The sequence below is a fragment of the Lachancea lanzarotensis genome, scaffold LALA0S05 (assembly GCF_000938715.1).
Source record: "Lachancea lanzarotensis genome assembly LALA0, scaffold LALA0S05, whole genome shotgun sequence".
Lineage (NCBI taxonomy): Eukaryota > Fungi > Ascomycota > Saccharomycetes > Saccharomycetales > Saccharomycetaceae > Lachancea > Lachancea lanzarotensis.
The window spans coordinates 709,204-731,112 of record NW_019212883.1 but is presented as its reverse complement, the minus strand read 5'-3'; the positions used below and the strand labels follow the sequence as shown (position 1 = coordinate 731,112).

General features: G+C 44.2%; 10 protein-coding genes across 10 annotated transcripts; 7 read left to right on the top strand and 3 right to left on the bottom strand.

Annotated features, from left to right (window-relative positions):
• Positions 1–103: 103 nt before the first annotated feature.
• COA4 (LALA0S05e07998g1_1) lies at positions 104–355 on the bottom strand (the record flags this gene model as incomplete). Its single annotated transcript, XM_022772446.1, has 1 exon — positions 104–355. One exon carries the CDS (start codon positions 353–355, stop codon positions 104–106), a length of 252 nt encoding a protein of 83 aa, XP_022628769.1.
• Positions 356–2,709: 2,354 nt separating this feature from the next.
• Positions 2,710–6,582, top strand: SEC31 (LALA0S05e07976g1_1; the record flags this gene model as incomplete). Its single annotated transcript, XM_022772445.1, has 1 exon — positions 2,710–6,582. One exon carries the CDS (start codon positions 2,710–2,712, stop codon positions 6,580–6,582), a length of 3,873 nt encoding a protein of 1,290 aa, XP_022628768.1.
• Positions 6,583–7,508: 926 nt separating this feature from the next.
• LALA0_S05e07954g (LALA0S05e07954g1_1) lies at positions 7,509–9,731 on the top strand (the record flags this gene model as incomplete). The annotated part of the gene is made up of 1 exon (XM_022772444.1): positions 7,509–9,731. One exon carries the CDS (start codon positions 7,509–7,511, stop codon positions 9,729–9,731), a length of 2,223 nt encoding a protein of 740 aa, XP_022628767.1.
• A 1,375-nt stretch (positions 9,732–11,106) lies between these two features.
• On the top strand, positions 11,107–12,153 carry NUS1 (LALA0S05e07932g1_1; the record flags this gene model as incomplete). Its single annotated transcript, XM_022772442.1, has 1 exon — positions 11,107–12,153. One exon carries the CDS (start codon positions 11,107–11,109, stop codon positions 12,151–12,153), a length of 1,047 nt encoding a protein of 348 aa, XP_022628766.1.
• Positions 12,154–13,207: 1,054 nt separating this feature from the next.
• On the top strand, positions 13,208–13,753 carry LALA0_S05e07910g (LALA0S05e07910g1_1; the record flags this gene model as incomplete). Its single annotated transcript, XM_022772441.1, has 1 exon — positions 13,208–13,753. The coding sequence occupies one exon, from the start codon at positions 13,208–13,210 to the stop codon at positions 13,751–13,753; it is 546 nt and encodes a 181-aa protein (XP_022628765.1).
• A 978-nt stretch (positions 13,754–14,731) lies between these two features.
• LALA0_S05e07888g (LALA0S05e07888g1_1) lies at positions 14,732–15,448 on the top strand (the record flags this gene model as incomplete). Its single annotated transcript, XM_022772440.1, has 2 exons — positions 14,732–14,734; positions 15,089–15,448. 2 exons carry the CDS (start codon positions 14,732–14,734, stop codon positions 15,446–15,448), a joined length of 363 nt encoding a protein of 120 aa, XP_022628764.1.
• Positions 15,449–15,690: 242 nt separating this feature from the next.
• Positions 15,691–18,561, bottom strand: UFD2 (LALA0S05e07866g1_1; the record flags this gene model as incomplete). The annotated part of the gene is made up of 1 exon (XM_022772439.1): positions 15,691–18,561. The coding sequence occupies one exon, from the start codon at positions 18,559–18,561 to the stop codon at positions 15,691–15,693; it is 2,871 nt and encodes a 956-aa protein (XP_022628763.1).
• A 418-nt stretch (positions 18,562–18,979) lies between these two features.
• Positions 18,980–19,876, top strand: RBS1 (LALA0S05e07844g1_1; the record flags this gene model as incomplete). Its single annotated transcript, XM_022772438.1, has 1 exon — positions 18,980–19,876. The coding sequence occupies one exon, from the start codon at positions 18,980–18,982 to the stop codon at positions 19,874–19,876; it is 897 nt and encodes a 298-aa protein (XP_022628762.1).
• A 319-nt stretch (positions 19,877–20,195) lies between these two features.
• On the bottom strand, positions 20,196–20,798 carry RDI1 (LALA0S05e07822g1_1; the record flags this gene model as incomplete). Its single annotated transcript, XM_022772437.1, has 1 exon — positions 20,196–20,798. The coding sequence occupies one exon, from the start codon at positions 20,796–20,798 to the stop codon at positions 20,196–20,198; it is 603 nt and encodes a 200-aa protein (XP_022628761.1).
• A 469-nt stretch (positions 20,799–21,267) lies between these two features.
• On the top strand, positions 21,268–21,843 carry LALA0_S05e07800g (LALA0S05e07800g1_1; the record flags this gene model as incomplete). The annotated part of the gene is made up of 1 exon (XM_022772436.1): positions 21,268–21,843. One exon carries the CDS (start codon positions 21,268–21,270, stop codon positions 21,841–21,843), a length of 576 nt encoding a protein of 191 aa, XP_022628760.1.
• Positions 21,844–21,909: the final 66 nt, after the last annotated feature.

Genomic DNA, 21,909 nt, shown 5'->3' with positions numbered 1-21,909 from the left:
TACCAAATTTCCAAAAGTCATCTTTGGCTTCTTAAATTTAAACAATATGAACAAACAATATCGCGAGTTAAAAAAAAGGTCTATAGTAGGGCACTATGAGTTGTCACTTTCTGTCTACGGTGGAAACGCGGTCGCTGTTCCCTTTATTCTGCCAGCATTCACGGAAAAGGGCCATTTCAGCCATACATTGTCGCCAATCGTTGGTTTCCGCGTGACACAACTGTAGTGCCATATTTTCCACGTAACACCCGGTTTTATCTATTCTGGAGTCCCATTCATCTTCGTCCTCTTTGGAGAGTTCCTGGTACTCCTCCAGGGCTTGCTTGTAGTATTGGGAGTCTTTATTTTGCGACATTGGCTTGGTTTTGTGAGTAATTGTTATAATAAGGTCAGTGAGAGAGCGTAAATTGATTTTTAGCAGCGGAGGAGGTAACTTTGATGGTGTTGGAAGGGAAATTGAGAAGTGAGAATCATAGGAACTGAAGCACTCAGGAGACCTTTTGGGGACCGGAAAGACTTGATGTAGAGGGAAGTGGTGGATAAAGAAGGAAATAAAATCCATAGAAGAGTCACGTGACTGGAAATCACACTTAGATTTATGGAAGTATGGGGAGAAGAAAGAGGGAGAACTACGCAGATGTTTAGCGGTTATTCAAAATGTGGATTTGATCCATTATGCGAATGATCGACACTACCGTATCGTTGCCAATTTTGGCACGAACATAGTGATAGTGTCAATTTTTTGGGGTAGCTAACGTAGACGTGGGACATCAGGGTAGATGGAATTGTAACCGGGAATAGCATGAACAGAGAACGGAAATTTTTGAACCAGTACGAATGCGTGTTAATGATTTTGAGGAGAATTAAGGCTTGATCACGTGCCCACCAGCGAATGCTTCCCCGGGTCTAACAGTGTCTGAAAATACGAAAAGCTATCAAGAGATAATCTAGCGTGTTGGTTCTCGAATTCAGAGCAAGAACCACTAGCTCAATTCGAAGGAAGGTTTTGGCTTTACTTCTTTCTTCAAAAACGCGGTGAGTAGAGCCGAGTTTTCTGTCACTGAGGTGACGCATGGTAAGTGTCCCATACCTTTGGTGATAGTGATACAGACTACTGTTGGGGTAGTTGTAACGCTTATAAGTGTACCGCTCAAATATCAAACGGATGTACAGCAGTAAGAGAACGTGCCTAGATACTGACTTGACTGTATTCACAGCAAAAGATTTTAACAAAGTCAACAAAATGAGGAGATTTAGAATACTAGTTGTAGGGTTGGCAAGTGGGTCAAGAGCTGGTTCACATAACTGAAATGATCTTGTGGCTTGATAAAACATGTCCATTCATAAACTTCCAAATATCTGCCGGACATTCTGTCTTCAATTACATACACGTGACAAGATGACAGCGACAGAACTGACAAGATAGTCAAAGAATTTAGAACACTACTTATCTAAGTGGAATGACAATGATTACATCAAGTGGTTACCTAGATCAGCCCATTTCCGCCATTTGCACTCGATACGCTTGAAATTCTTTACATCCGTCAGGGACGGAACATTTCCAAGAATTTGGATAAGAAGGCGTCATAAAATGACCCAAGACGAATGACAAAAGGGTCGGCTGAATTTGAAGGAACCACAATATAAAGTTAATGAGAATATGGAGAGATTGGGATGAGGATCCAACAGTCTACGTGAGGAGCGGAATCCAACATAAAATCAATAGCAGAGGTTCATAATGAGGTTCACAAGGAACAGGCAAAGTAGTATAGCATAGACCGACGAAGAGGAGGCGAGATATAGGAATAAGAACAACGTATCAAAGAAGAATGGAGATCTTATATAGATTTTTGTAGTTCGTGATAATTAGACACGACAGAAGCGGACATTTTATCGACCCTACAAGCTTACTCCGATTATGCTAAATAAACCACGGAAAGATGATTTTACACTCAAGGAAACAATGGTTTCCTGCACCTTACAGTAATGGATAGAATCACCCAGGATATGGGACGTTTATCGTGCAACGACACTTCAAAGACAAAGTCTCAACACGAGAATAGACAAATTCTACTTGTAGCTATCTTGTTCACAACTGATCGCTGACGCTCTCAGTTGTTCGACTATACGATGAATTCTGACGCTGTCATCAAGGCACGTGATGTACGACTCTCCGTACATGAAATTTGACATCGGACAGACAAGCTGTGGTGAGAACGATTTGGGATGCAGTTGGATGTTTTTCGAGAAGGGTCTTGATCAAAATGGCTATCTGAATGCATTGTGGTGGTGGTCGAAGCGAACCAATGGGAGCATCCGTTTATAGTGATCTATACATCCAAAACGTCAGTTGTCCTTTCCTAAAGAACAAGAAGTACAGATGATGGGACAATGTTGTGAGAAGTTCTAGTAAGAGCCATTGGTATCCTTTCAATGTACAGAACTCGACATCCCTCCTCCAGTCCCTGGTTCTGTTCACCATACATATACCACGTGATCCACATTTCCCTCTTCACATCACGTGCTCCATATTTCCCCTTTTAAAAATTCTTTCCATCATTATGGCACACACACAAATCTTAACTTCACCAATAAGATACTCGTCTCACTATTAAAGGTTTATATAAACTCAAAAAGTTAAAAGGTAACTTGTCAAAATACGCACACGAAAATCGACCAAAAAACACACATAGTCGAGTATAAATCCGTATGGTGAAGGTAGCGGAATACCCAAGAACAGCGACGTTTGCTTGGTCGCAGGATCGGTCGCCTTTACTGGCCACAGGGACGGCATCTGGGACAATTGATGCGGACTTTTCCAGCGAATCAAAATTAGAAATATGGTCATTGTTGGGGGCAGAGGCAGACCACGAGGGCAATGGCGGGAGCCCGCAGGCATCGGTGGTGGCAGACGCCAAATTCAACGATTTGGACTGGTCTTACGACAACCAGGTGGTGGCAGGAGCGCTGGAAAATGGAACAGTTGAGTTTTTCTCGCCGCAGGACTTGAAATCGATTGCCAAGGTTTCGGCGCACTCTACACCGGTGAAAACGGTGCGTTTCAACGGGAAACAGCACAATGTGATGTGCTCGGGCGGTGCGAACCGGGAAATCTTCATCTGGGACGTTACGAAGGCCACACAATCGGGTTATGCTCCGGCAACTCCAGGCACTGCAATGACGCCCATGGACGAAATTAGCTCTTTGGCGTGGAACCAGAGCCAGGCCCATGTGTTTGCGTCTGCGGGATCGTCTGGATTTGCGTCGATTTGGGATCTCAAGGCCAAAAAAGAGGTTTTGCATTTGAGTTACACTTCGCAACTCACAGGCCAGAAAAACCTACTTTCCGTGGTTGAATGGCACCCTACAAACTCGACTCGCATAGCCACTGCAAGCGGCAACGATTCAGACCCATCCATTTTGGTGTGGGACCTCAGAAATGCCAACGTACCACTGAATATATTGTCAGGTACGCACACCAGTGGACTTTTGTCGCTAGACTGGTGCAAACAAGACGAAAACTTACTCTTTTCCAGTGGACGCGACAACACGTGTGTGCTGTGGAATCCTAATGAATCGCAAGCGTTAAGTCAATTCCCCACCCGCGGAAATTGGTGTTTCAAGACAAAGTTTGCACCTCAGGCTCCTGACCTTTTTGCGTCTGCATCTTTCGACAACAAGATCGAGGTTCAAACATTACAAAACTTGAACTGCGATTTGGATACTACCGCATCTGTCAGCAAACAGCAAGAAACCGAAACCGAGTTCTGGAATAACGTTTCCGAGCATGATAGTAACGAGAAACCTGTGGTGAACAAACTACAGGCACCAGCTTGGTACGGAAACAAGTCTTCTGCGGCACAGTGGGCATTTGGTGGTAAGCTCGTTTATATCACCAGTGATAGAAATGGCGTCAAAATAGTTAAGCAAAACATTCCAGGTGTCGAAAAGAACTTGATGCTCGACGAGGCTCTGCAATCGAAAGATTTCAAGCCAATAATCAACAAGAGACTTGTACAAAGCATCGATGAGACCAACGAAGAAGATTGGAACATGCTAGAAAGGGTGTCTTTGGATGGCAAGGAAGTTTTCTTGAAAGAGGCGCTTGCTTTCGACGACGAAGACCTGAGCGGCTCAGAGGACAAATTAGCGTCTGCTGACGATGGGGATGATTTTTTCTCCAATTTAAACCAAGCGTATGCTCCCGAGGGGTCATTCAAACTCGACACAAGTGGTGCTTCTGATGAACTAATCAAAAGTTTAATCCAAAATGATAAGAAAAAGGCTATCGCGCAAGCTTTAGATCAAGGATTATTGCTGGAATCATTTTTGATTGCTCTACACAGTAATGATCAAAGCTTAAAACAGAAAGTAGAAAATTCTTACTTCTCGAAATACGGAAAAACTTCTTCACTTGCGAGAGTCCTGCACAGCATTTCTCAAAACAGCGTCGAAGATTTGGTGGAAAATCTTGATGTTTCCCAATGGAAGTACGCTCTTAAGGCCATCAATGCTTATTCCTCGAATGACGCAAAGAAAAACGAGTTACTAGTTAAGCTCGGTGATAGAGTTTCCGAATCGAATAACAGACAAGACGCACTACTTCTATACCTAAGCGCTCAATCGCTGGACAAGGTTGCTGAAATTTGGCTCAAAGAATTCGTGGGGCTAGAAAGTAAACTAAAATCCAAGAAGGAGACCATCTACGAAGCTCATCTAGAGTGCCTCACCGAGTTCGTCGAAAGATTCACAGTTTTCATTAGTCTCATTAGTGACAAACAGCATCAAAAAATTACCAACGAGGGTCTAATCTCCAAGTTTTTGGAATTCGTTAACTTGACATCTGCTAATGGTGATTTTGATTTGGCTCTCAAGTTTTTAGATATCTTGCCAAGTGATAATGAAGAAGTTATCACCGAGAAGCAACGCGTGTTGATTGCATCGAATAAAACTCCTTCTGTCGCGAAGACTGTTACAAACGCTACATCTAAAGCACCAAAGTCAAGATATGCTGCGGCTAGCACAATTCCGGCAGTAAACCCAATTGGTCTTGGGGTTTCTCAGAAGCAGACTACTCAAGGTAGCTCGGTACCACCTGCTCAGCAACTGCCTGACAACTTCGCTTCAGGATCTTCATTCTCCCAGACGGCGCCATTGACACCACGTACAGCCTCTATCACTGCTCCAATTTCCACCGCATTGAAATCAAGTGCATATGTGCCTGCAACAAATGTAAATGTGCCAGCTGCAAACAAGTATGGCCCTGCAGCTATTTCGCCGGGTGCCATTACTCGCGTTCCAACCGCCTTCGTTCCGCCTGCACCTCTGGCGAATAACGTAGCAGCAAACAACCCTTACACACCTGCTGGGCTACAAACAATGCCAGCGAATCCTCCAGCAAATCCATATGCTAATCGCTATGGTAGTACCGGCGCTCAGCCTGCTTATGGTCAGCCTTTCAAACCAGTCGCCAACGTCATTGGGGCTGGGTCACCGGGTTATGGCAATGGGTCGCAACAGATGCCTCCACCACCAATAACTGGTGTGAGTTCGGGCCAGACCCCGCATCTCAACAAAAAGGCGAATGACGGCTGGAACGATTTGCCTTTGAAAAACGTTTCAGATAAGCCCACTCGTGCAAAGGCTGTTTCCGTAGCTCCGGCTAGCGTTGTTACTTCCCCAGGTCCAGTTGGACCTCAATCCAGTTTTGGGTCAATTCCTCCACCACCCTTGTCTAGGGTGACTTCCTCGGCGACGATCCAAACCCCTGTTCCTCAAAGAGGCCCCTCAAAGGCATACACTCCATCTAACAGCAGTGCTTCTCCCACAACGGCACCAGCACCTGTTCCAGCATTTGCTCCTCCCTCGAATCCATATGCTCCACCACCAGCGTCTAACTTCCCACCAAACCCATATGCATCTTCGCCCAAGGTAGGCTCCGTACCTAGCCAGACTGCTTATGCACCCTCAGCTAATATCCCACTGGGCGGTGGGCCAGTTCTCAATGGGCAACAAGGTCCTCCTCCGATTTCACAAAAGGCGCCTGTCGGACCTCCTCCAACAAACATGCGGAGAAGGGCCCACGCTACTCAGGACGTGAGCTCGGCCAATGCCATCTTGCAGTCTGTTCAAGGCAAGCCGGAGACATTAGCCCCATTAGCAACTGCACCCGCAGCTAATGGAGTTAGTATTCCAGCACCCAGTCATGAGTATGCTGATACCCCATCTCCCGCCATTCCCACGGAAACACAGGGGATCCCGGCAGAACAGCAACCGATTGTTGATTTCTTAACTAGCGAGTTGGCCCGTGTAACACCCTTGATTCCTCAGGAGTACACCAAGCAGTTGAAGGACTGCAGCAAAAGACTGAAAATATTGTTTGGACATTTGGAAAGACAAGATCTACTCACTCAGCCCACAATTGACAGACTACATCAGATAGTAGCATTAATGCAAGAGCACCGCTACGCTGAGGCAATGCAAGTTCACGTGGACATTGCAACCAACTATGCTCACGATGCAGGGAACTGGTTGACCGGTGTGAAGAGACTAATAGGGATCGCCGAAGTCACTTCATCCTGATTGAACACAGTTTGGTGCACCTAATGTCACACTCGCTATAATCGAAGCTAACCTCTCGGTATTTTCGGGTCTGTGATCCAGGTGCATAACTGAAGGAACGAGTGTATAAATGAGTAGCTGACATTTACTGTAATTGATCTACAACTTTGATGAAAGAACATTGTAATTTTGCACCGCAGCTACTGCTGTTAGTGAGACTCACACAGATTTTAAAACATTACACAACGTCGATTCGTGATGATCAAAAGATGTCGGATACTCTTCTTATGTTTAGCGTGAGATTCATTACAGAGAGATCGGAGCACGTGATCAGATCATAGCGACAGAATAAAATGAATAAACGTGTACCTGAACTACAACAGTCCCGGGTTTATAGCGTGATGGTTTCACGAGGGCTGTGGTATTATATGGCTAAGCAAAATCTCAATGCAAGTGGGGACTTTCCACTTCTTTTGATGAGAAGATGATTCCCAGAAATGTTTGAAAGGGAACAGTCTGCCCAACCTACAGAAACATCTTCGGTACACACACTGCAATGCGGGAAGATGGTACCAAGCTATATAACCAAATAAAAGCAAAACATTCTTGAAATCATTGCTAGGCTTGTCTAAGTATGAGCCATAGTGCAGAGGGTAGATGGCGTCTTCTAGTTGATTATCTAGTCAAAACCCTAGTCCCTGCTATAATAATATCTCCCGTCACGTGATAAAATTGGGCTTCCAGCTAGTCACGTGCTACTGATTTCAAGACAACTATCTAGAGCTGTCCCATAAACCGAAATATCACCAAGTTAATCCATTAGCCATCACAACTAGAGCATTTGCAACTGCGTCAAGCTGCTTTGGGTCGGCTGGATACTCTTACTTCAAGCGAAATACAACGTTTGTTCTTTCGCAAAGATCTCTTTTTGGTGGAGTTGGCTGTTCATGAATGACTCAGGGCAAGGAACCATAACGAAACAAGATGAGGTGGTTTCGAAGACTGATAGTGGGAGCTTTTTGAACCATGCGGTGCGTGGGATTAATGATAAATTGGCATTTAGATGGCGTCGCAGAATCGCACAAGTGAGTCCTACACCTCCCACAGCAACTGAAGATATCGGTGACATAGACGAAGTGTTTGAAGGCGATGACAGAAGTCGAGACATCTATTATGAGAATGCCGAGACACACTTGAATCTCACGAATCTGAATTCCAGAGCGTTTTTGCAACCGGCGCGTCAACAATCGCAACTCATGTCTGTCTTAGTTGGCGTATTCGTAGCCGTGGGAGGCTTTTTATATGGCTACGACACAGGCCTCATCAATAACATATCTGGCATGCAGTACGTGAAGACTCATTTTGCTAGTAACGGTGAACAGTTTACGGCTAAAGAAATGTCTATTTTGGTGTCTTTTCTGTCTTTAGGAACTTTTTTCGGCGCGCTGGCCGCGCCCTTCATCTCAGACTCATATGGAAGGAAAACCACCATCATCATCAGCACTTTTTTTGTGTTTATGGTAGGGAACTCACTGCAAGTGGCTGCTTCAGGAATGGGTCTTCTCGTTGCTGGTAGGGTGTTTTCTGGAATTGGGGTTGGCTTTATATCTGCAGTGGTACCATTATACCAAAGTGAGGCAGCTCAGAAACAGGTGAGGGGAGCTATCATTTGCACGTATCAGTGGGCCATAACCTGGGGCCTTTTGGTATCTAGTGCTGTTGCACAAGGAACACATCACCGCAACGACGCGTCTTCTTATAGAATTCCCATTGGGCTTCAATATCTTTGGTCATGCATTCTAGGATTCGGTATGCTTTTTTTGCCAGAGAGCCCTCGCTATTATGTTCTCAAAGACGAGCTTGATCAAGCAGCAAAGGCGCTGTCCTTTCTAAGAGGTGTGCCTGAAGACGATTCTGGCCTGCTAGAAGAATTGGTGGAGATCAAGGCAAATTACGATTACGAAATGTCGTTCGGGAAATTCTCGTACTTGGACTGCTTTAAATCCAGTAAAGGAAGAACTAAGCAAACACTCCGAATGTTCACAGGTATCTCAATTCAGGCATTTCAACAATTTTCGGGCATCAACTTCATCTTTTATTATGGCGTTAATTTCTTCAGCAAAACGGGCATTGGTAAAAGCTATTTGATTTCTTTCATCACATATGCTGTAAATGTCAGCTGCAATATCCCCGGATTATTTTTGGTAGAATACTTGGGAAGAAGAAAAATTCTATTGATCGGAGGGGTACTGATGACAGTGTCAAACTTCGTTATAGCCATTGTTGGATGCGTCGCAAAATCCGTGGTAGTTAATAAAGTTCTTATTGCCTTTGTTTGTCTCTTTATTGCTTCTTTTTCTGCTACGTGGGGCGGTTGTGTTTGGGCCATCTCAGCGGAATTATACCCACTGGGAGTGCGATCTAAGAGTACTGCTATCTGTGCAGCCTCCAATTGGCTGATAAATTTTGTATGTGCGCTTATCACACCCTACTTGGTCGATACAGGAGACCACACCTCATCATTGGGGACTAAAATTTTTTTTATATGGGGCAGCTTAAATGCACTTGGTGTTGGTGTGGTATACTTGACCGTTTATGAGACTGGAGGCTTGACACTTGAGGAAATTGATCTGTTGTATCGACTATCTCCCAACAGTGTTGCGTCAACAGCGTGGAACAAACAGATCAGACACTCTCCAGGCTCAGTTCGAGAAATTAGAGTGGAAAATCAAAACAAAGAAAAGGTGGGCGAACCTTCAGGCTTGAACTTGGGTGCATCGAACTCCAGTTATGAGGATCAACCTTCACTGAAGCCTGCTGAAAGTCCCTCTCACAACTATGTTGATCTCGGAAATGGGTTAGGCTTAAATACTTATAACAGAGGCCCACCTTCGCTGCTAATGAGCTCATCTGAGGAAGAGGAAGCAGGCGATGATAATGATAGTCGAATGAGTATCCGCACAGATCAAACAGCGAGTAACTTTCAGACCAGCAATACAAATGGATATGGTGATGTGCGACGCCGCGACCAAAGCCATATTTCTCATGATGAAGAAGACAGCACCGAAGGCAGGTCCTTCAATACTGAGAATTCTAATAATTTCAGTGAGTACGTGGTACGCTGGATGAACAGCTATGGCGAACAGGGTTCGAATACTGGGGTAGAGTAAGTACAATATTTGATAATGATTTTATGAACACTTTGATCAAAGACGCGCGTTGAAGCTATAAGGTCAAACATAAGACTCAAATACTAGGACCAGGTGTTGTATTTAGAGTTTACACTTCGGGGTCGTTAGCAGCACGGGCTACAGTTATTCCTAGGTAGCTCAGACTTTGTGCAGCGTCTTTCATCGATGAGGCATGCATTGTAATAAGTCCAAATTATGAGTAAACTTGATGCTTCTTAAGGTGCTGTTCCAGAACAACTGGATCATTGAATGATCATCGTAAATTCATTGGACTCGTTGGTGATGTGCTCTACCGAATTTGGAAAAGGCATTTGTTTACAGAGTTAGAGATTGTGAATGACGTTACCAAAAGTCTCTACTAACTGCGGGATTGACCATGGAGCACTCTGAGCTTCCATTGCGGCGAACATTGGCCAAATATAACTCGATTTGAACGATGAAAGCCATTTTTCACCATTCTAAGAGTCGTGATGGAGACGAAAACATTTCAATCTAAAGCTGAATGGCCTGATAGCAGATAATATCGGTGCAGGGTTATGAACACTCAGTGCCATCGACTTCATTGCCATTGCATGACTAGTAACTCGTAGTAGACCAAGTTGTGCGTGAGTATTCTGTCACTTGTGTCACTATCGTCAAGTCACGTGTGGCTGGTCACTGGATCATGAAGCTGGCGCCACGACTAAAGAAACCTCAAGAGTCTAACAAAGACACGTATGTGTTTCTTTCAGAGGGTTAGAAGCCACTGGTTGTTCTAGTCCACTGTTGAAGCCTGTGTAGCTTTAGTAAACCGATCAGAGCGAGAGGACACTACAATTGTGAAGATTTGAAGGCGGTACACTACAATTGTGAATGCTTCAAAATAGTAAAATCCAATTGTCCATGTTAATACCATCGGAATGCTTCCAAACCTGACTCGGAGTTTTGGACTTAAAAACTGTTATCACTTGTTTATATCCCGTCGCTGTAAATTGTTTCCAGTCACGTGATTCACGATGTCCTTTAACATTTTCCTGCAGTTTGAAATGGCATAGTAGAGATCAGTCTTCAACGCACTGAATACCACGTCCTTGGGAAGGATACGTGCAAACATACACTAAACTTTAACCTCACATAGCTGACGTGAGGGTACACGTGCCAGCAAAGAGTACAAAGTACCTATTATCGGATCACGCGATAAGCACGTGACCCAATAATAAATAATTACTTGGGACGAATTCAAGTACCGACCTCAAGCGAAAGTTGGAAAAGTGTTCCCAAAAGCTAGGAAACTCCGTTGTCAAGACGCCAACTATAAGATCAGGAGGCAATTACTATTAGCTGACATTGAATAGGGCGACGCTTCTTCAAAACAATGTCGAAAATACAAGACACCGTCTTGAAAAGACAAGACGAGAATTGGAGGGAAGATGAGCGCGATCATAGACGTGTTCGAGCGATTACCAATGGTGTCAAGAACCCTGGGAGACCTAGCGTGGGAAACGTGAAAAAGGTGCTTGAAACGGCCGTTCTGGTGGGTTCAGATAGTGAAGAAGTGAGACGGAAACTGGCGCAGCATCGTGAAACAGGGTCGTGGGCCCAGGGTCGTGTGGAATACGCGTTTTACAAAATATTGTTGAGTATGCTGCTAGTGGCCTATGCATGTGTGCGATATGCACAGTACGAATACAACCGTGTTAAGATTTTGGTGCTAAATTTGGCGTACAACCCTTCGAATACGCCGCAACTAATCCGCCAAGACGTGCTAAAATTGCCAAAGTTGCCCAAACGACTGGCGGCGATTTTGGAGACAAAACCTGATGGCGACGTTGGTGGCGGTGTTGGAGGGGTACTGAATGATGGTAGTGAGCTTGTTGCGTGGTCTGTTTCGGCTGGTATAAAGCATCTCATACTGTACGACCACGACGGTCATCTAAAGCGTAACGTTGACGATTTCCGCAGTAATGTGTTCCATAAACTTTCCAAATTCTACGATCCCAGCAACGTGCCCAAATTTGCCGTTCGGGTTCCGCAATGGAATAAAGTGTATTTTAACACACCGGGCACAGAGACTGGCGAGGCCAGAAAAGTGGCCATTGAAATCTCGCTACTTTCGAACCGCGACGGTCGCGAAACCATCATCGATCTGACCAAGACCATGGCCGAACTATGCGCTCATAACGAGATGAAGCTTTCCGATATTACGATGAAACTTATCGATTCCGAGCTTACGCAGCTTGTGGGCCATGAGCCCGATTTGCTATTGTATTTCGGACCCAGTCTTGATCTACAAGGCTTCCCGCCCTGGCACATCCGTCTTACCGAATTTTACTGGGAGCAGGACAATGACCAGGTCACTTACGCCGTGTTCATTCGTGGGTTGAAAAAGTACGCTTCCTGCAAAGTAAATGTGGGCAAGTGACGAGAGGAATACGGAAGAAGAAAAGAAAAAAATAAAATTAAAAAACAAATCCCCGGTTAAACTTGTTTTGGCCTTTGCATATTATCATTATCAGTGTTCGCGATTTCGACTCGAATTGATGGTAGTTCCATGTTTCCCATCCATCGCGAACATATAGCTTTGACTATCCTTTTTGCATATTTAATCATTTTCTCAATTGAGAAAACTATTTAGGATCTAGCATAACTAATTACTTCATGTTCTGTCTTGCTGACTACTCGTGTACCACAGAGAGGGATGAACTTGGGACAGTTAGATCCGGAGCTCAAACTCAGTCGGTTGAATCAGTTTTATACTGTATCGTTCTGTACTTGTCTGTCATCTGTCGCTGATGGTTATTTTAAGTAATGGAAGTTGTGGGCAACAAAAAGAAGCAAAAGTACAGATTTGAACATCAATGCTGATAGAAAAAGCGGATTTCAGATCCCATCAGCAAGCTGAATAAACCATCGGGTTAAAACTGGAGAAAAATGTGTTACTTATAGCTACGTGTGATATATCACGTGACCAAAACTCACGTTAGTGTCAGTTAATCGTCCCAACGAGAAATTTCAAAACTCAACTAGTTCTCACCTCTGAATTAGCCATGCTTGGCTCGAAGCATAGGTATCATAACCCTACTTTGCTGTTTGTTTCATAAAAAATGCTTTCTTTATTTATTCACGCACGTGACATTAAATCCCACCCGTCTCAAAACATCACCCTCCACGAAGAAGGCTTACACCTTTCGAGTTTTTTTTGAATATTAGGAGATAATCCGATATGCTTACTTACGTGTTCAGCACGGTGCAACTTCTTCGTCAACGTAACAAAACACCTTTTGACGTGATTGCTACACTTGTACCAAGTCTTACAGTGTTAAACAATACCGAGTACGTATAAAGACTTATTTGTACCTTTTTTTTGGGTCGCATTTGGCTTACTGACGAGCCAACTGGTGATTGGTCAAAAAGAGCTGACTTTTGCCAAGGTTACTAACTGATTTGCGTGGAAATAGAATAAATCTCTGTACACAATGGGTCTCTATATCTCTAAGCTTTTCAACAGTCTGGTCGGCTCCAAAGAGATGCGTATTTTGATGGTGGGTCTTGATGGTGCCGGTAAGACCACCGTGTTGTATAAGCTAAAATTGGGTGAGGTTGTCACCACAATTCCTACCATCGGTTTCAACGTCGAGACCGTCGAATACAAGAACATTTCGTTCACCGTGTGGGACGTGGGTGGACAAGACAAGATCAGACCTTTGTGGAGACACTACTTCAGAAACACCGAGGGTATCATTTTCGTGGTGGACTCCAATGACAGATCGCGTATTTCTGAGGCCAGAGAGGTGCTTCAAAGAATGTTGAACGAGGACGAAATCAGAAACGCTGTTCTTTTGGTCTTCGCCAACAAGCAGGATTTGCCAGAGGCCATGTCTGCTGCCGAAATTACCGAGAAATTGGGTCTCCACTCCATCAGACAACGTCCATGGTTCATCCAGGCCACATGTGCCACTTCCGGTGAAGGTTTGTACGAGGGTCTAGAATGGTTGAGCAACAGTTTAAAAAATCAATCATAATTTGTAGAAGGGAGGGTCATCGAGTTCCTGTGGGAACCGATTCAGAACTACGCTACACGAAAAGAGAAACTCACCCAAAGGTACTGGTGCCAGGTGGTTTCGCGAACTCGAATTTTTGGCAAATGTACGTACTTAGCAATTGAATGAAAACAGCGAATTTTTACTTTGTCGGTTGTAGAGGAGGATGGTCCACGAATAGTAGACCCTAATCTGTTGCAAAGGCGGTAGGATGGGTGTGAGAAGTTCTCTTCTCATCACGTGCTTCGATCTCCCATCCAAATATGTCAATAATTTTGCTACAGTCGTTCCTCTACCCGTTCATGCCGGCAGATCGAATAGCTGACGCCTGCGACACGAAAAACAAACCCTAAAAAAACAAACCCAAAACAGTTTACATCAGACTGTGTGTTTCCTGCAGCAGTTAAAATTGCCCTAGCAGCACTTAACTCAGGGCCACAACGCGATGGTCTTTCCTGAACTACGTTTTGACTTTTCAAAATATACGCTGGTCTAATGTCTCTCACGCTCCATTCCCAATTCTCTTTACTACATAACGCCAAGACTTGAATCATCATAACACACACTTACCACGTCTCTCTTTCTGTTTCTCTGTACCACGAGTAGCAACATGATTCTCAGTTCCTTTTCCTACCATGTAGATTTCCCTCTTTCCAATATTTCACAGTTTTAGTTGTGACTGTCATCCGTACACCCAGAGAAAACCATAAAACATTTTTTGGAGACCGAAAAAAACATCGGTTTCTGAAATTTTTCAGATGACGCAACTTTTCGAATCCGAAACTAATTGTGTTGATGTCACTACGAACGTAAATAGTGTAATTTTTTGGAACTTTGGCCGCATCTGTCATCGTGAACGAGGTCCTAAGGTTTTTTTCCACCTTACTGAAAAACTTGATGCTTTGAAGAACTCTAAGTTCTCAGGTTCACTACAGGTGTGTTAGCAAGATCAAAGACAAAATGGTATGTGATATGATGTGATAAGTACTGCACAATGATAGATTTGGTATACGGGGAAATGTGGGTGAAGTTGTAGCCGCTCGAAGCGTGATTCCAACGCATGTGGAAGCAGCAGAAACGGATGGGTTTTGGGCGAGCTATGTAGATTGAAAAAAATCCAAAATGTGGTATTCGTGGAAACTCATGGTTAGAAAGCTGAACCGTTTTGGCTCATCGTCCAGTCCTTTGCACCATGAATTGGGGGGTGTACGGGAAATGTCCAACTGCATACGCCTAGAGCTGTTTGCCCCACCATCACACCGCTGCAGTTCGCTTTATTTCTGCCCTTCGTTTGTTACTAACTTTTTCCCTCCACAGGCCGGTATTAAAGCTTACGAACTTAGAACCAAGTCCAAGGAGCAATTGGAATCCCAGTTGGTCGACTTGAAGAAGGAATTGGCCACTTTGAAGGTCCAGAAGTTGTCTAGACCTTCTTTGCCAAAGATCCACACTGTCAGAAAGGACATTGCCCGTGTCTTGACCATCATCAACGAAAACCAGAGACAAGCCGTCAGAGAGCTTTACAAGGGTTCCAAGTTCCAGCCAAAGGACCAGAGAGCCAAGAAGACCAGAGCTTTGAGAAGAGCTTTGACCAAGTTCGAGGCCACCAGAATCACCCCAAAGCAGAGAAAGAGACAGATCGCTTTCCCACAAAGAAAGTTCGCCATCAAGGCTTAAAGCGAACGCGGAATTCTCATTCAGAAAGGGTCTTTCACTTGCCGTCTTTTGTCTCGATCTCTATATAATTTGTCGGGTTTTTATTTTGCATATATAAAGACTTCAACAAGGAACTTGTGTTAAATTTGATCTTAGGTATCTGGATTTTAAATCGTTCAGCTTTAAAGTACATAACGGGCCTTAGGATGGGCCCACTCATTTCTTTACGTTAGACCTTTTGCTCGGCAAGTCTTTCACTCATCTTACTGTTGCGATGTTCTATTATGTGCTGCCTTCCTCTTGAAAGCCTCGATCTCATGCCGTAAATCATCGTTCGGTATAACATCCTCCAGTTTTAATGGCATTCTATTGAAGGGGTCTGTCGAATCACTCAACAAATGACTCTTGATCGTGCTACGGTCAATTGTAACCCTAGAAGCAGGCAAGATAACCGGATCCTTCATTATTGTAAACATTAGTGGGTCAAGATATTCATCAGGTGCGTCGCCCATCTCCAAGTCTTCTTCTTCCTCAGCCACTTTCTGATCCTCAGCGTCGCGAGCAAATTGCAACAGTCTAGTGCAGAAATCATCACTAGCCAATCCAGTCTTGGTGCCTAGAATATGAACAGCGCGGTCAAACATAGCTCTACTAAACGATCTGCCATCCCGGGCAACGGCACAGATGAACTCTGGCTGCTCTGACAAATTTGTGAAAACAGTGCAAAGCGATTTAAGCAGAGACTTGGCATCAAAGCTGTATTTCTCAGGATTATTGACCTTGAGCTCCCGGCATTTTGGCCCGACCAAAGATGCCAAATTGTAGTCTAACATTCCCGCTAGTCTATCAACAATTTCTGGGGTACAGAAAGCGGCAGGGATATCTGTGGAGAAAATATTGAACAAAGTGATTGACTTTTCAGCCAATCCACAACTTGATTTCGCCTGTCTCTCTGATGACGCAAGCTTGGATTGTAATTCTTCATCATTTTCTTCCCTCGTAGGTGCGACACCCCGCGATCTCTTTTCGAGCTCTAGCTGAATGTTGTGTACTTCAGTAAGACTGCTCAACCCTTCATCTAACAAGAATGTCAAGTCATTGAGCATTCTCGCCACAAAGCGAACGAAGAAATCAGCGTTGTTTTGAGATTGCCAAATAATCTTCCGGCGATAATCGGATATCTTGTAAAGCTCTTCCAAAAGAACAGAAATGCTGTATCTGCTATTGAACTTATCGTAGAACTGTGAGGATGAACCAGTTTTTTCCACTATGACATAGAAGTCCAGCAGAGCATAGAGCAAATGTCCGTTGACTAGATCGTTGTGTTCGAAAACATCCATCATGAATCCCGGTGTATTCTCACGCATTGGCATGGCGCCTAAACTTAAGACCTGGACTAGTTTTCCTTTCAAATGAGGGTTAGAAACAAGTTCAGGACATCTCAAGACAACGGTTGCCAGCTCGATGAAGGAATGCAGACGTGGGTTGCCGAATAGTGGAGACATTGCGAACTTAGAAATGTGCTGCGTGTAATTTATTAGTCCTTCAATTACAAATTCGGGATAATATTTGAAGGGAATTGGGGCGTTGCGCCGTAAATAATCTGCATTATCAACATTTTCAACACCAACCTGATCAGGTATCAAAGGAAGGGCGATGTTTTTGAAGGGGAAGTTGTGGTTTGGGTCGATGACCCTGATGAGAAATGTAGACGCACCGCTAACGAAATCAAAGATCTCAAGCTGTAGGTTTTTGTTAGAAAAAAATCCTTGTAAAGAATGCTTGATAGACTGCATCGTTTGTAAAGACTTTTCCAATGCTGGGAGCTGCATTGAAGCGAATCTGGCAAACATATCTTGAGATTGTGCAGCTCTCTTAATTCTGGTCACTTCTTCCCTCATACGCCTAACTTGCGGAGTAACTTTTTCCTCGTAAAGTATCGCTCCGCCAATACCGTAATGCAAGTATGCTAATGTAAGAAAGAAACAATCCGAAATGAAATTTGGCTTGTTTTCCTCGCTTTTTTTATTTTGATCGTAAAATTCGTCAGCCTCCTTAAAATCAGAGTTCATGCGTGTTTCATTCGAAAGGTCCAGATAGAGGTTGAGATTGTTGAAGTAATTGACGTCAATTTTATCAATCTTCTTGAAGGAAACATCCAAAAATGGCTGTGAGAAGCGCACTAGTAACAGTGCAATATTTGTGACGAAAGCATTGGACGCTAACTTATTAGCATTCGCGTGGTCACCTCTCCGCAGGTGATTTTTGTTGATTATTTGGGCGAAATACGTCAACAAATCTGAACGGGACTCATCTGAACCCCTTACAATCTTGTCTATAATGTAAAAGAGACGGTCCAGAATCATCTTATGCTCGGTTTGCAATGACTCGTGAATGACATTTGTTTGCTGTCGAGATCGTTCCAGGTTATCGCCGTAATTTTGTAGCGCAACACTGGCATTAAGCGGAGACAGCGTTAATATGGGTCCCAACAACGTAACTTTCTCATATTGATTTGGCTTCACGTCATAATCGGCGAAAAATCCGCTCACTTTGGTGAAAATGGCGGCGACGGATTTGAACGAAACCAGGAGCTCGAATAGCGTGAGCACGGCCGAAACAATGTGCGAGTCGTTCAAGTTGAACAGTTTGAGTGAGTCGATGTATAGCTTCAAGGATATTAAAAAGCTTTCGGTAAACTCCAAAACCGACTCTTCTTGCATAGCGCGCTGGATTAGCTGCGATATGAAATCGATGTATTGGTCCACCTGGTTGACAATCTGGGTCGTATAGCTCAGAAAGTTTTCTTCGCCCGGTGAGAACTCCTCGATCTGAAACAACACCAGACCGTATCCAAGCACCAAACGCTCAATTTCCAGTAACGTTTGACTCACCTGCTGCTGTGATTTTTTGGCAACGCGCTTCTGCTGTTGCACCCGTTGAAAACAATCTTTAAGATATGCGAACTGTTGGCCCTCTAGTTCCATATTTTCAGTCAACTGATACAACAAAATAGCATCGCCTTGGTCCACGTCCAGGGGGGCTTCAAATTCGTCTGGCAAGACGTAAACCCCATTTTTTTGGTAAGCCAAGGGATCTTTCGACACAAGCAATACTTCTTCCAGCACAGACATTACTCAAAATAAGCTTCTCTAGTTTAACAACTTTGAAGTATATGCGATTAGCCTGCCACAAGTCAGAAAACGGCTTAAAAAGATGCAAAAAAAAACCCCTTAAAAGCCCTTATCAAAACCCAACACAAGTTTAAACGTCCAAAACTGCTTTCAAGTAACCTTACTCCGGTCTTTTCAACCCCGTTTGGTATCCCAATCGTCTGTTTTGTACCGTCTAAAGTTCATCAAGTTAAATTCATTTTGATGATCAATCTACTTGACTATTTATATACAGCTGACATCTGACCTTAATTAAGATTTGAAGATTATCAATGTTAAGAATTTCGGAAGTATTTAAAGGAACTATCCTTCGCAGATCTGGATCATCTCTGATTGAACTATCAGGAGGTTCATTAGCTTGGCAGCGGTGATTTTGAGTATGGGGGGTGTGCATTTGACGAAAGCGATGTCGGTGGCATTGTTCGAGCGATCTCACGATCGACAATTTGTAGTTGATCTGGAAAACACGTTGGTGACGTTTATGAGTGATCCTGGCCACTCTTCGTACCAGTTAGGTCCGATGAACTCGTATTATCGGTTGTTGGCTCACCAATTGGCCGACTATCACGGTCTCAAACACGCATTGGCGAAAAACAACGACACATGTGTGGTTTTTTCAAAGGGAGAAGAGTCGTTTGCTCGCGATCTTGATAGAATATTGCTGCAAAACGTTGATCCCAAAGACGTAACGTGTCTAGATCCGGTGCGGGAACCAAATGGGTCGAGGAATTCGAGATCCGGGTGGATACAGGGGAGTGGGACCCACAACACCGGAAATGTGGTGAGAGTAGTTCCGGGTCACGTGCCTCCGTCGGATTCTGGTCCTGCAACACCGCAAAAGTCTCGGTTTCCAGCAATTGACGACGACGACGACTCGCCTCAACCTCATCGCTTCGAAACATCCAGATACAGTTTCGAACAACAGGCGGAAAAACCGCGTCAGAAACAGCGGCGTTTTCATAAAAGATCACACTCGCTCGCAACACCACTACCACCACCTCCACCAGCGCCGGTATATTACCAGCCCCCATTCACTTTGCCGGTCCCGTACATGATGTACAATCCCTACCCCATGATGTACATCCCGCCGGAGCAACAGTTCCCGCCTTATTACCAGAACCCTAACGCATTTCATATGAACCACTACGCAACTTTCGGTCCTGGAATAGAACCACCACAGACGCTGGAGTCGTCCAGAAGTGATAGCAGTGTTTTCTCTGGCAGAAAATCTGAATCCACTACCGATAATGGCGGGCAGGTGGAGAAGACGAGGTAAAAAACAAGAAACATTGTGCCTGACAACCAAAAGGAAAGAAAAAGAAGCTTGGCCAGTTGTTTTTTAACATAGCATTTAAAATAAAAGCGTGAGTCGCACGGAATCCAGTAGAAATCTTGAAGCTTTAATAGATCAAAAACTCAAGGTGAGGGAAAGTCAAGCGTTCAACAACTTGGTAATAAGAGAGACTCAGCAAAGAATTCACTCGACAGCACTGCCGGTGCGAATGAAATCACGTCCTTCGCTGTTGATGTACGGGAATCAGTAATAAAAATGTCCATTGTTTCGTTTGTTTGCGTTTGTGAATATATCCGTACAGCTATTTTTTCACGATTTCCACACCCCAGTGTAGGGTCAGATGGTTCGTCTTGTCGTCGTCGATGAACTTGGAGACAGCAGTGTAGTTTCCTCTGACTAGAAACCCACTGGGCGCTTCGCTTTCGGGCAATTCAACCTCATAGAATGGCTTCGAGGTTGTGTTAGGCGCGTACGACCCCAAATGATCGTCGATGCTATCTACCGGGATACCGGCTTTCCGGATGTTTTGCACGTACCTGAGTCCTGTGATGATTTCGTGCTGCACTTTGAATGTGATTCTGAGATGGTACACGGATTTTTCCTTGATTTTGTGGCGCAGGGACTTGAGTTTCTGGATCGTTTCCTCGTTGGTCAGATCGAACGTGATGGGGGCTTTTTCCGAGTCTACCACAAGCTCAATCTTCAAAATCACCACTTTGCGCTTGTCCCCGGCAAACTCCAGCGGCAGTACGTCGGCTCCCAACCCGAGACTGGCCTTCCATTTGGCCAATGATTCGTCTTCCGCATCCAATTTTTGGTACTCTGCCAGCGTTTTTTTCGCAGAAACTTTGTAGGAATCCTGGTTTTCTTGTTCGAGTTCCGTAAAGTCCTTGTCGTCGCTCATCTTAGTCGTAGTAACAGTCTCAATTGACCTGAGTGCTTGTCAATAAGTGTGTCTGAAGCGTTAACGTTCTGTTTTTATCATATATTATGGTTAGAACAGTTCATTCGAGATGACCTTACAATAAAAAGATCAATTTCACATATCACTGTCCACGATCTCGAAATCAATTTAGATTTTCTGGTCATGTGACTAGTTTTTAATAATTTTATACGAATTGGATTTTCGGGCTAGTCCGACAAGATTACGATAAGTGTCACTTAATTGAATAAGAATTAAGCTCATTGGTATCGAGATGTGCGATAAAAGTGTGAAATAATAGAGTTAAGCTGGATGATTAAACGTTCAGTGATTCTTGGTGGATATTAATAGCTTACGCGGATATAATTGTATAGCATCTTTTGGTGGGCGCGGTTTGTTCTTGTGTATTTTAGCGTTGTTTAGAGATCTATTGCCTTGAAGTTGAGAGACTATGCCATTGATGGATTTCCAAAAGTTTAGAAACGCCGACTTCGAAGTTCAATCACAGACGTTAGAGACGCTTTTCGAACGAAGCAAGTCGCTGGAGAAAATGACAATCGCAAATCCGTCGTTTGCTCGAGATCGGAGCTCGAACTATGTGGAATTGGTGGAAAAAATAAGGGCAAAACTTTTGGAACTTTGTAGCCAGGCAGAAGCGTCGCGTGAGGCCAAAGCGGATGTAAGTGACGTTATAGCAGCGCACCCTAGACTGGGACAGCCACGAGTTGTTTTATCAGCGCATTCGGCAATCGAACAGCGCAATTTGGGCAACTCAGACTCCCCGGAAATAAAAGAGACTCTGCAACGGCTAAACAAGCAATACGAAGCACAGTACCCAGGACTGCGATTCGTGGTTTTCGTCAATGGCCGCACAAGACCACAAATAATTAAAGTCATGCAAAGCAGGATAAATTCGGACAACTCGTGGGTCCAGGAAGCGCAGCTCGCATGCAACGAAATGTGCGACATTGCCCTGGACAGAATCAAAAAAAGCGTGGCACCACTGGCAATGGAAACTAAATTGTGAGCTTATTTTCTCCCTCTCATAAAAACTAGAAGTAGTGCAAAGGACAGGTAGAAAGAATACAACAAG